We start from the raw sequence: 12,290 nt of genomic DNA on the forward strand, positions 1-12,290 counted from the left end.
ATGCCATTGTATATTGAAGATGCTTCTCCATTGCACTTATCTGCTGTGTCACTAGAAGTTATTTGCATGGAGACTTAATAACACTCTTAAATGAAATTCAAACGGACATTAAGCACACATATAATGTATTCTTATATCCAGTACATGTGTGTTTCGATTTTTTAATTCAAAGTGACTGATTGTTGATGAAATTGAGTTAGCTAGTAGGTTTGTAGGGGTAATATCAGTCACTCTGCAAATTATTCCATCAAAGAAAAAGCCAGAAGAACAGACTCTTTATGTACCCAGGGCTCTCCTCACCACCAGAGCTGGCTTCCCCATCTCATCTCTCCTGCTCAGGTACTTGGAAAAGCAAAAGCATCTGCTCTGTAGTTTTAGCTGGATAGCTGAACACTCAGGGCAGGATAAAACTGTGTGTTTATTTTTCAACCCTTCTTATAATGATAGACTCTCTTTAAGTGCTTCCATTCTCAGCATTTATTATAACTGAAGACCAGTACCTGCAATCTTCTGAGCACCTCCAGCTACTTCCATTTATAAAAATGTGATACCATTGATATTATACAAAAACTAGTGATCCATTCTACTTCAGGGAATACTGGCTCCACCTCCCAGCTCTGTTCCTCCATCACTTTCTACGACACCTCAAAATTTTGCCAAATGTCACTTGATTTTGCCACTCTCCCTCAGCAGATCTCTGCCAAATTCCAATTCCTGCAGGTATTTCTACAGAAAAAAAAAAAATTACAAGATTACTCACTGCATAAAACTGATTTTCTGTTATAATGTCCTGCAGCTCCACTCAAACCAGTGAAGCCTCTCCCATTTACATGGCTGGGAATTGAGCACATTCCCTTCAGGAGCCAACATCCCCTGTCAGAGCAGGGAAACTGGGCAGCCACTGCTCTTGAACCTCATGCAGCTGTGTCCTGCACTGCCACAGAACCCCAAACATCACCACTGCTACACAAATTCTGTTTATTTATTTGTCATTGTTGCCTTGGGCTCTGGAAGGGGCTTTTCTAAGGACCCTGTTGTGATGGACACATAACACCAAAAGAAACAATTCTCATGCTGTAGTCTAGGAGCAGATTGACTTGCTTTACTACTTCCTTTCTCATTCTTTTTTCAAATTTTTGATTTACTGAAAAACTGTTTAAGGGAGAAAAAACAAGGATCTGCCCCAAAATCCCAACTGTGGGAATGTTTGCTTTTTTTGGCAGCACGAATATTTATCCCATACTTGCTAGGAATTCTCCCCTGTGCTAAGAATGTTGGTCTTACAGCTCAAAGATCTAAACATGAAGTATTTTATCAGTATTGTGTTTTCCTCCCCCCTCTATGCAACTTCAGAGCAGTTGGGAAAAAGAAAACATTAAAACAAAAATCACCGTCTTCGAGTGTCTGTGAAAATTTATGTACTAAAAAGCAGCTGTAAAATTTTTAATGTTTAAATTAATGTTTTATGTTTACAATAAAAACTCTCCAGCCATGAAGGGCTTTTAAAAGCTACATGCTAAATACAAGCAAAACCAAAGCAAACAATAACACTCCCATGAAGCCCAGCTTCAACCCACAAAATGGCAAATAAGACTTTTGTGCACACTTCCTAAGTTTCTGAGTCTTTTTTCTACAAAAAAGAGCCCTTAGCAATGTCAAAGCCACAAAAAAGAGCTGGTTAGAATGTGAAGGCAAAAACCTTGTAATTCCTTAATAATAGGTTTTTCTGCAGTTCTGAATGTATTTGTGATGGTCTGGTTTACTTTTTTTATTTGAATTGTGTTATAAATAAAGCAGCTTCTCTCCTCCCCCTCTTCTGCCAGCTGTAAGCACTCTGTCCTCCAATAAAGGTTGAAACAAATGAATAGGTTTAAAAGAGACCATTATGCACTTGCTAGTGCAGAGTGAGGAGATGAAATGTTGCCAAATCATTCTCCTTTTAAAATCAATAGGAATTCTTGTTATTGGATTCAATGGGAGTATAATTAGGTTCTACACTCACACACTTCCTTGACAATGTGGGTTTCTTTGCCTCTTTCATTGCTGTTTCCCTCTCAGATATGGAGAAGTCTCGCTGTTCCAAGGAGCTCAGTCTGAGCAGCGTTTCAGCCATTTCTCCCCTGAAATATTTGTGACACAGCCCGGAGCAGGCAGAGTGAGCACAAATAGCCCAGATTACCAATCCTGAACCCCAGTAAATCACCAGCAGAGAGCCCAGCCCACCACCCAGCAGACATTTGAAGCCTTGATCTCCTGTGTCCCTGCCACAGTGACCTGGTCTGAGCAGCCCCCCATGCTGAGCCACCTTTTCCATCTGCATCCCAGCTGGGTTCTGCAGGTCCTGCTGCAGGGATGCTGAACCCAAATATATTTAGTTTGAATCACATGTAAATCTGTCCCACAAGTCGAAATTGTTTTCAAAGCCCCTGTCAAAGTAATTCCAAGTGGACAATTTAAATAATTTCCTTTTGTAAGGGTCACATAAGGATGATCCAGCATTTGCCAGATCTGAGTGCTGGGCTCCAAATCAGCCACTGGGAAGTCTTGAGTCCACTCCCAGCAATCTCTCAATGAAAGTTATATATTACTTTATATTCTTGCCTTTATAAACAGTGCACTGGACTACAACAAAGCCACATTATTCCCCAAAGTCCAGGAATTCAGAGTCACCTTTTTAAATCTTTTCTAACATGCACAGATCCTATGCAAATAATTTAACTCCTATCCAAATTGCAGCCTTCACAAATTAATTTGTCAGCTTTTACTTTGCTCCAAAAGACTGCAAAGCAGTCTTTTAACTGTTTCTTGGTTAGAGGCAGTTAATGAAAATACCTCACAGCATTTAAAATGCTGAATATCCTTTTTTCTATTCTCTAGAAACAGGGAAATCACACCATCAAAACCAATTCCTCATTTTTTCTCTTATTTGTTTGGAGTAGAAAATCTTTCTTATGTCAACTATATTTTTTAAATACATGTAACTCAAAACAATTAAAGACAGTCAGAGATTAGATAATTTTAGATTATTTCCAAGATGCTCTTAACATATTTAGCACAATCATCTCAAGATTTACATGACTAGATTTTTTGAGACCCTGTGTGCTCAGCTCTTCCTTCCGGCCTTTGTGTATCCACAATTAATTTCTCCCTAATCACAATTAATAATTTTTTTTACATGCCAAATATATACACAGCTCTTCTGTAGATGAGATATTCCTACTGCAGAATATTTGCTGAAAACTGATGAGGACTTCAGACATTTTATCAGTTCATATTAGGGCTGTGACAAGCAAGCCAATTACATTACACATCAGAAAAATTAAGATATCTTGGTTTTAAAGCAAACCAAGGGGGAAAAATGTTTAGATTTTCATTTAACTTTCCCATACTTTGGAATCCTTCATGCAAGTTTCTTCTACACATTGTAGAAGCTTCTACTTGTGCTGAAGAGAGTTTGATGGAACAGGATCCATGGAGGGAGAGCACAGAAGAGAATCACAGTGAGCATCCCCAAACACCTCTGGGAATGAAGGAGGAGCAGCCCTTCTGTACCCAGAGAGGGTACAAAGCTAAGGGCAGTAAAAAATATAAGAAGCTGTGACATTTGAAAAGAAACTGTCCCTCTATGGCCTTGTCCACAGCCATAACTCCAGAAAAGAGCTCCTTGTCTAACGTGCCCTCCAGGATTAAGAAGGCAGAGATCTCCTGCTATATATTAAAATTAGTATTTCTAGTTTCAGATTGAGCTCCTCGTGTCCTGGACATGATTCAAATAAGCAACTTCTCCACTGGGTAATTTAACCTGCTCATGTGCCTGGTAGGTAAGATTTACTGCCTCATCATTTCAGTTAAAATTGACAAAATTAGGTTTGGACAGAGGAGGGAACACCCAGAGCAGTTGCAGCACCACTATATTATAATGGAGATGTAAAACAAATATGAATGGAGTAATTCCTAGCTACTATTTATCTGTAGATTAAAAACAAATAGGCCCAATTAAACCCCAGCAATAGGACTACCTGCACTTTCTGAAACCTCCCTACAGCAATGACATCAGAGTACAAATGGAATATTTTAATTTATTAAAGAAAGAATTTGACAAGAATGCTGCCTGAAAACAGTTTAAAATTTCTTTATCATCTATATTTCATATTATTATTAATAACACGATCTGAATTACACATGGAGCTTTTAACATACAGTACTTTCAAAAAGAGTTCCATATTGCTGTCTCTTACTACAAACAAGAAAAAAACAGATGTGGAGATGAACTGATTGTTCAAGATTCCAATACATTGGTAGCAAATGTGGGGAAAAAATTACAATTATACTATTCCTCAGTGTTAATAAGGCAGCATTGAGTAATCCAACTTTGGGACTCTTTGCCTCCCAATATCCCCAGTAATGTCCTGTACAAGTCCTGAGAGTTCCCAAAAGTAAGGAAGACCTACACGGTGTTTCATTTTCCTCCCTCCAATTTTTATTCCCAAGATGCACCAAAAAGGGGCCCTTGGCAGAAGAGTATTTTGATGCAGTTTGGATTGCCTTAGTTGGAATAGCATATAGGAAATATGAAAAAAAAAAATCTGTAGAATCAGTCAAATTTTCATTCTACAGGCACATTTTAAATTATCATTTTTACACAAACCACCTACATACAATCCAGACTTCACTGCTGGAGAAAGTTTGCACTACTTTACTCTCAAAATACAAAGATTTTCTGGAGTTCCTTTCTCTCTCTGCCCCTATCTAAGGTATTTGAGCTGCCCTAGGAGGGGGACACTTTGCCCTTCTGTGGTTCACTGCTATAATCTGTCATCCTGGAGGATGGGAGGGCACCAGATCTCGTGCCAGTTATCCTCCCAAACCTCTAATTAATGTTGACAGTAAAATATTGGCCACAGCATTAACTACATGATAAGAGAGGGCACCCCTGAGCCTTGCACATCCCAGTCAAGTGGGTTTCACTAAAAAGTGTCTCGTTACCAACAATACCAGAAAATTGCAACATTTTCTTAAATTAGCACTAAAACAGAGATGACTCACTTTGTACTGTTTGGATGGTGATTTGTCTCTCTTCCCTCCATTTCATTCCCTCCCACCAGCCCTCAATCAGACATAAAACTTTCTTTTTTTGCAATGGGAGGAGAGAGAGGGAAAAAAACAATACCAAAATCTCAACAACTCTGTATTTAGGGTAAGCCACTCTGCAGCATCACAGTTTATGGGCTCCAAATACAGATGCACTCATCAGCTCTCCCAGGTAGTTGCATGACCCACAGTTCCTTCAGCCCTGAGGCACACCAAAATTGGTACCTGGGAGAGAGAAACTCACCAAAATTTGTACCTGGGAGAGAGAAACCCTCTCAGGTACAGGCCAAAAGTGCAGTTAGAGCTTGTTTCTTCCCACAGCTTCCAAAGAACTGGGTTTATTTCAGTTCCCTGCAGTGCACAGTGTCAGTCCATTTACAGCACTGTTTACATTAATGCCTGATCCAGCAATCATCCTGCAAATTATCAGAACTGTTTCAGGGATAATAAGGAAGAACATTGTTTTGCAGCAGCACAATGTTAAAAAGAAAACTGATTCCTTGCTCTGAGAATGGTTTTGTAGTAGAATTAATGGGTTTAGATTGCAATATCCTGGTAGGACACACGCATCAAGATATAAAGTCCCCACAAACACACAGGTCCAGAGTAGCCCAGGTGGCCAGACACATCATGGCAAACCTCAGTAGGCTCAGAGAAGCAAATTGTTTCACAGGACACTCTACTCCTACCAGAACTTCCAAGTGTTTCCTCTTTCCTCCATAACTCACCAGTCTCCTCACCCACTGCTGGCATTAGATACAATTGTACTTAAATAAAGCAAGCACAGCATCTTCATCTAAATGTTAAGGAAATATTTATCAGCACAAAGGCAGTCTCAACCCATACAGTGTTTACAATGGTTTTTATCTTCAGGCTACATTAGGATTTGCTGTGAAATGGTATTTGCAATGACTTGTGAATCACTGCCAAATGTGGTTGCACCAACCATATTGCAAAGCTTTGCACAGCAGCAATCACGGGCTATGCCTGACACTGGGAGCAATTGGTACAGAACAGCAGTAAAAAAAGATGGTCTGTTCTTTTCTCACTTAATCCCTTCTGTTGAGGCACTCTTAAAATTCAGAATAAAATATGAACTAAGATAACAGATGCCCTTAATGAGGCCCTCTGTTACCCTACCCGAGTATCTCTGAAAAAATAAAATATATAGATGCTGTTTCAGCAACTGAGACAACAGAATTACAGGGAGCAGAAAGTTTGTGATTCTTTGGGGCAGAGGGTTATCTCACACAGGAAGGAATAGCTGGTGAGCTTGGAGGCACTGACACAAGTTGCAGAATGCTAAGATATCATCTGCCTTCACTTCTCAGCCTACTTCTCTTGATACCAAACCCCACTCCCCTCCTTTAAAATGGAGGTAAATAAGTAACTGTAACTGGGTAGATTAAAAACATGAGAAGGTAATTTCCGCCTTATGAGAAAACCTATATGTAAAGAGATTTTAATGCAGAAAATTGCTGCTCCTTGTTTAAGGGAAACATTCCCACTCAATCTGATAATTACACCCAGCTCATCCTCAAATGTATAAACACAGAGCACTGGATCTGATAAAAAAGTGCAAAATCCATCTCATACACTTTCCATTCCACAAACCAAACAAATTTAAAAAAAAAAATCACTCTAAAGATGCTAAAAGATCTCTCCAAAATCTCCAAGGTCTATCAAAAATTAAAGTCTTTTTAGACTAAAAAATCTTCATATTTAACAGCACTTTGGCACTGTGTGTGATCCACAGAACATTCATGGCAATTTCCACCTGTAATGCACAAAGTAGCATTTCTGACTACCCCAGTATAAATGGCATTTGAACAGGCTGAGAGCACCAGTAACCTGCATCTCAGCTTTTTCATAAGATTTTGCAGTGATGAGCCAAACTTTGAAAAGTACAAAATCTTTCATCTGCCAGCAAACATTATTTGGCACTTGCTTATTGCTGTAGAAAAAAGATTCATCAATGATTAATCTTAAGAAATAAAGCTTTACACTCAGTGTCTTTCCTGAGAACAAAACATTAAATCTAAAGTTGTTTTATGGATCTTCTTTGTAATAGAGGTTTATTGTTTTCAAACAAAATTAATTACTGTATTGAATAGAAAAATGTCACAAATTAACTAGTTTGCAATGTAACTGGAGAAACGTAATGAACTAATTGTGAATAATTAAAATGTACTGGTATAGCATCATCTTTTAATATCACTAAGGTACTCTGTGTACTTTTATATGATCAGATCTCATTTTGATCCAAGGTCCAATCTGAAGTACCCTCAGCTGCCTCTCTTTACAGCATGTTATTCATAAATGTTGCATATGTTCCTATATTCCTCTAAAACAAGACATGATAAACTAGCGAGAGGCTCAGAACTGGTTGCTGGGGATTTACAGATAACAATAAAATGCAAGGAGTCATTTTAAAATTCAGCACAGGAAGCAATGATTTTAAATTCAAAATTGCCATCAACAATTATCACTTATTTAAGTAAAACAAGAGAGGAGAGTCTCAAAAGAATTCTGTGTATGTCACTCCTACCTTGACAAAAAAACCCATATTTTTAATCTTCTTACATCACATATCACAGGAAGTCTCTAGTCACTTCAGTATAGTAGGACAGAAAAGGGGGAAGTTTTACATTTTCAGGCAGTAACAATTTAAAATTAAGACAAGAACAAATATTGTCAGTAAAAGCAAAAGACAGTGAGGAAAGCACCCCAGCTTGTGGAATAACAATATTGTTAAATAGAAATGGTTGTTTTCTGAACACAGTCATTTTATAAAATGTACAGTAAAGCTTTTATATGTAAATTACTCAAACTCAGAAACCTTTCACTTCAAATTGAATTGAGAATAGCTTGAAGAAGAACACTTTAGTGAAAACGTGCTTAAAATGAACAAGATCAAGAACAACTAAGGTGCACACACAATGTTCCACTGGGGAAAAAAAATCCCTGTAAATAAATATTTGATTGATGCACTGCTAACAAAAAAGGATAAAAAATTGACTTCAAATATATTTAGATAGCCTCTTAATACATGCACCTGCCTTTTCTTTGAAACTGATTATGTTTGTTAAACTACGTATTGCCACCAAAAACATAACTGTGTTACATGAGTGATTAAAGCCACTACAATAAAACTACATTATCCAAATAATCACATTATTACATTAAAAAGTTCCCTTCTCTAACATACTACAATAATGCAATTTTCCCTCAACTTTAGAACTAAAATTCATATGATATCATCACTGTAATTTTAACTTGCCAACATCCCTTAAAATAATCCAGTCACACCTGGTGGTCAAACTTGAACAATTGTTCTGTACCAAACCTTCACACCAGGTACTCCATGAAGGTACTGAGGGCTGGGAACTCTGTTTACAAATCCCACATGGATTTTAAAGGAGTTATATATGAAGTAACTGCCATATCTGTTGTTTTTACCAGTTTGGAAACACATTTATCTTCATGTTTTCTAGCAAACCTGGATATCTAATGATGTCCTGCCTGGAAATGCCAATTGACACAGACCATGTCATTGGAATGCCAAATATTTCTAATTTTGAAATAAATTCCAGGTAATTTAAGTACTTTGACAAAACTATCTGCAATCCATATGTTTGTATTTGATTCTCTGCGACTGTGTTTGACTCAAATGTCGTACCAGGGCCTTGCACAGCTGAAATCTCTGGTGCCACTCACTGCTGAGAAAGGAGATGAGGTGGAACACTGAGGTACCTGACCATGGGAAAATAAAACAAGAGCTAATCATTGGGCAAATGTGAAGGAAAAGCAAAGCTAACCTCAAGTACAGAATATTGCCCTTACCAGAAATGAACTTACACAGAGTTTAATAAAACTTTCATGCCACAGTAGCAAAGGAATAATCTCTTTGTAAGGCTGTGCCCTTAGTAAAACTATTTTGAATTCAGTTATTGATTGTATGCTTCCTCCTGCAAGAATATGGAAATCTGATTTTATTCCATGCTTGCATTGTAATTCTCCCTTTGGATTTGAGCATGGCTACCAATTACTCTAAGAGGCAGGGAGATATTTATCCTATTTCAAAACTTGGGCTTCAGCTTATGGGTTTGTGAGGTGAGCAGGTGAATTTAAGCAGTGACCAATAAAAGAGACTGATCCTGCTGGCCTTAGTAAACTAAACTGTGATCTCCCTCACATCAGTTATGTCAGGCTTGCAAAACTAATTCTAACTGAAAAGATTAAGACATCAGACAATAAAAATAGATGTGAGGCCTATTAAAGTGCAAGTGCAATGTACAATTCCCATAGTGCGAGATTTCCTCACCTGCATTTCCCACCAAGACTGCCAATAACAAAAAACCCAAACCAAAACACAACCTGGTGATATTTCCTCAGTTATCAAAGAGAAGTACTCACCTGGGGTGAGTGAATGAGCAAAATTTTGAAAGATGGTATTTTTACAACTATAAGCCAAAAACTAAAATGCTATTATATTCCTTGCTAACTGATATTTCAGCTATCAATGCTGAACTCCATCTAACTTACCTGAATGCTTTTGCACTGTTTCTCCCTCTCTATTGCTAAATGTGTGTACAATACCATGAAGGAGACTTAGGTATATTGCAAAGGTTATATTTTAAGATGATAGGGGATGGCTGCATTTGACTTTTTAAATCTTTCTCACTATCTGTAAAATTGTGTAAATGGTCAGAATACAGATATTTCACATAATTTATTGTGACATTCAGGAGCAATAAGGCCAAGCTAAGCTAGGATGCTAACAACAAAATTAGGAAGCAGAAATAATTACAACTAAAAAATAATTGTACCTAGGAACAGAGTGACATAAATGAAGGAAGGACATAACTTTTCTTCCGTCTCTTTCCTATGCTAACTTGCCACATCTTATTTATAGTTTTTCCTCCATATCTTATTATACTTACTGCTACTACTGAAGAATTTAGGAGGTTAAGCCATGAGTGAGGGCCTCAATGTGCTACCAGCTCAATAAACACTGACAAAAAATGGGAAGTGCTCCAGGACATTCTTAAATGCATTGTTACCAGTGTATTGTCTGTTCTTCCTATGATTTCAATATACAAATATTTAAAACACAGAGGTATTTATAAGAGTTATAATAGTCCTGTAACTTTCTGCATGAGAAGCAGGTTAGGTAACAATACAAATGCTGTAAAACCATGTGTTAATTCAGCCTCCGTTTATCAATTATAATTCTGATTAACACAAGAAAACAAAAGTATTTAAGATATTAAGCAGAAAAATAAGGTAGTTTCTTCCCTGAAAACAACCTAAAGAGAAAACTCCATAAAAATGTGCTCAAATCACGGGGCAGCAGCCCAGCAGTCCTGGCAGCACACAGATTAAAGGACCCCCAGAAGGGGCAGCACCACCTTTCACCTGTGACACAGCCACAGGGGCTCTGCCCCAGCCGTCCCCACAGAGCAGCCAGCGAGTTGTTGTAATGAAGAGCAGAGGTATACAGCCTTTATCAGATGAGAGGGGATTTGTCAGAGATTAATAGAATTCCATTGTAATATCCATATCTCACAAAGGCATACTCTGACAGGGTCCAATTACTTTCAACAAGCTGGGCCTGCTACATGGACCCTCTGAACCGGAATGGCCCTCCAATCTGTATGCTTTCGTTCAGACAGATAACACCAACGTGTTTCTCTCTGTGATCACTGCCTAACTTAAATGAGTTAATCTCGTTTTCCAGATGAATTGTTATTTTGTCTCCCGCAGGCTGTGATTACCGGATAAAAGTATTGTGTTAACAGGAGGGCCAGGGTCTTTTCAGCAGTGGATTCCACATTCAGATAACCAGCCAGAGAGGCTTTCCATGCTGGCTTTTTTTTTTTTGCCCTTTTTTTTTTTTCTAATGTGAAGTAAGAGAGTGGCACTAACAGGAGAAAACTGTGAAATGACACAGAGATAAACCTTCCCAAATAATTACGTAACTTCGTCAGAGGTCAGAGGGGCAGTTTATCTTCATATTTCAAAAGAGCGTCCCAGTGAACCAATCTCATTTACAGCCTACCTCTACATATTTTAAGATGTTATTTGCCTTTCAGTTCATGCCTGCCCTTTCTTTCTCTAATGGCCTTTGTTTCTGAAGCCATTATAATGTGCTTGAGAAGTTCACAAGGGAGCCTATCAGAATATAAATATTTGGAAGCACTGAAAACTATCTGGGCAGGATCAGAAAACAGGAAGAAAAAAAAACAAGCCCACAATTTCACAAACAGTTCTCTTCAACTGATGAAGCAAGAGCCATATGGTGAGAGCTACACTCTACAGCACATTTTTCTGAGATAATGTATTTTCTCAATGACAGCAGTGAGATTCTTCATTTCCTTTACTCGACAAGATGTGAAAAAGGAAAAGCCCCTCTCTAATGTTAATTTTTATAAAAGTACACCATGGGTGGAGGGAAAGCTTAATATAGGAGAAACACCTGGCTAGTATAGGAAACACCTGATTGTACAACTGTGCCTTGACCACCAGGACAATCCCTTCATGGCCAAGAAGGACTCTCAACTGACCCCATTTGACCAAATTCCAACCCACCAACAGCAGCAGAACCACACAAATTACATCAAATTTGTGTGCCTCGTGCATTTTCATCCATACAGAAAAACACCCATTAAACTAGGTGTCATTTCAGTTTCTAGAGCCACAAGGTAAATAAAATTATGCCTTGAACGCAGTAGATTTCTCCAGTGGCTCTCCCAGCAGGCAGATCCTGAGGTGGGTTATGCCAACAATTCAGAAACAAGACACACCATCCGATCGCTGGCACCGCATCAAACGCTGCCCATGAGGTGCAGTCAATAAAGTCATGAAAGCTTCCTGACAGAAAGCCACAGCCTTTGACTGCAAAAAGCCAATGTCCTCAGCAAAGTCTGAATGAGCATCAGTGCAGGATGTGCATCCAAAGCACACAGTGGGTGTATCCCCCACTTTGCACAGGTCTGGGCAGAGCAGACCCTTGGCACAGAACTGGGCACCCAGCTCTGCAGAGCTGGGGCCTGGCAATGACCATCACAGCTTCCTTTATGCTCCTGTGCCCACATTTCCTTCCACAACAAAGGAGAGGCTGAAGTGAAAAGCAAACCTGAGGAATATCAGTCTCTACACAAATATTTGGGCTCCATCTTTCTTACACAAAGAGTAAC

General features: G+C 38.6%; 1 protein-coding gene across 3 annotated transcripts in view; it reads right to left on the bottom strand.

Annotated features, from left to right (window-relative positions):
* Positions 1-12,290, bottom strand: part of WWOX (WW domain containing oxidoreductase) — a 476,614-nt gene that overhangs the window by 223,690 nt on the left and 240,634 nt on the right. The window contains exon 9 of one of the 3 annotated variants that reach the window (XM_064722813.1): positions 2,091-2,120. The exons of the other annotated variants lie outside the window; for them this stretch is intronic. Coding sequence (XP_064578883.1) covers positions 2,106-2,120 — 15 coding nt within the window. The 3' untranslated portion in view covers positions 2,091-2,105. Of the gene's footprint in view, positions 1-2,090; positions 2,121-12,290 lie in introns of those variants that run through there. 3 annotated transcript variants of the gene reach the window in all.

Source organism: Zonotrichia leucophrys, chromosome 11 (assembly GCF_028769735.1).
Source record: "Zonotrichia leucophrys gambelii isolate GWCS_2022_RI chromosome 11, RI_Zleu_2.0, whole genome shotgun sequence".
NCBI lineage: Eukaryota > Metazoa > Chordata > Aves > Passeriformes > Passerellidae > Zonotrichia > Zonotrichia leucophrys.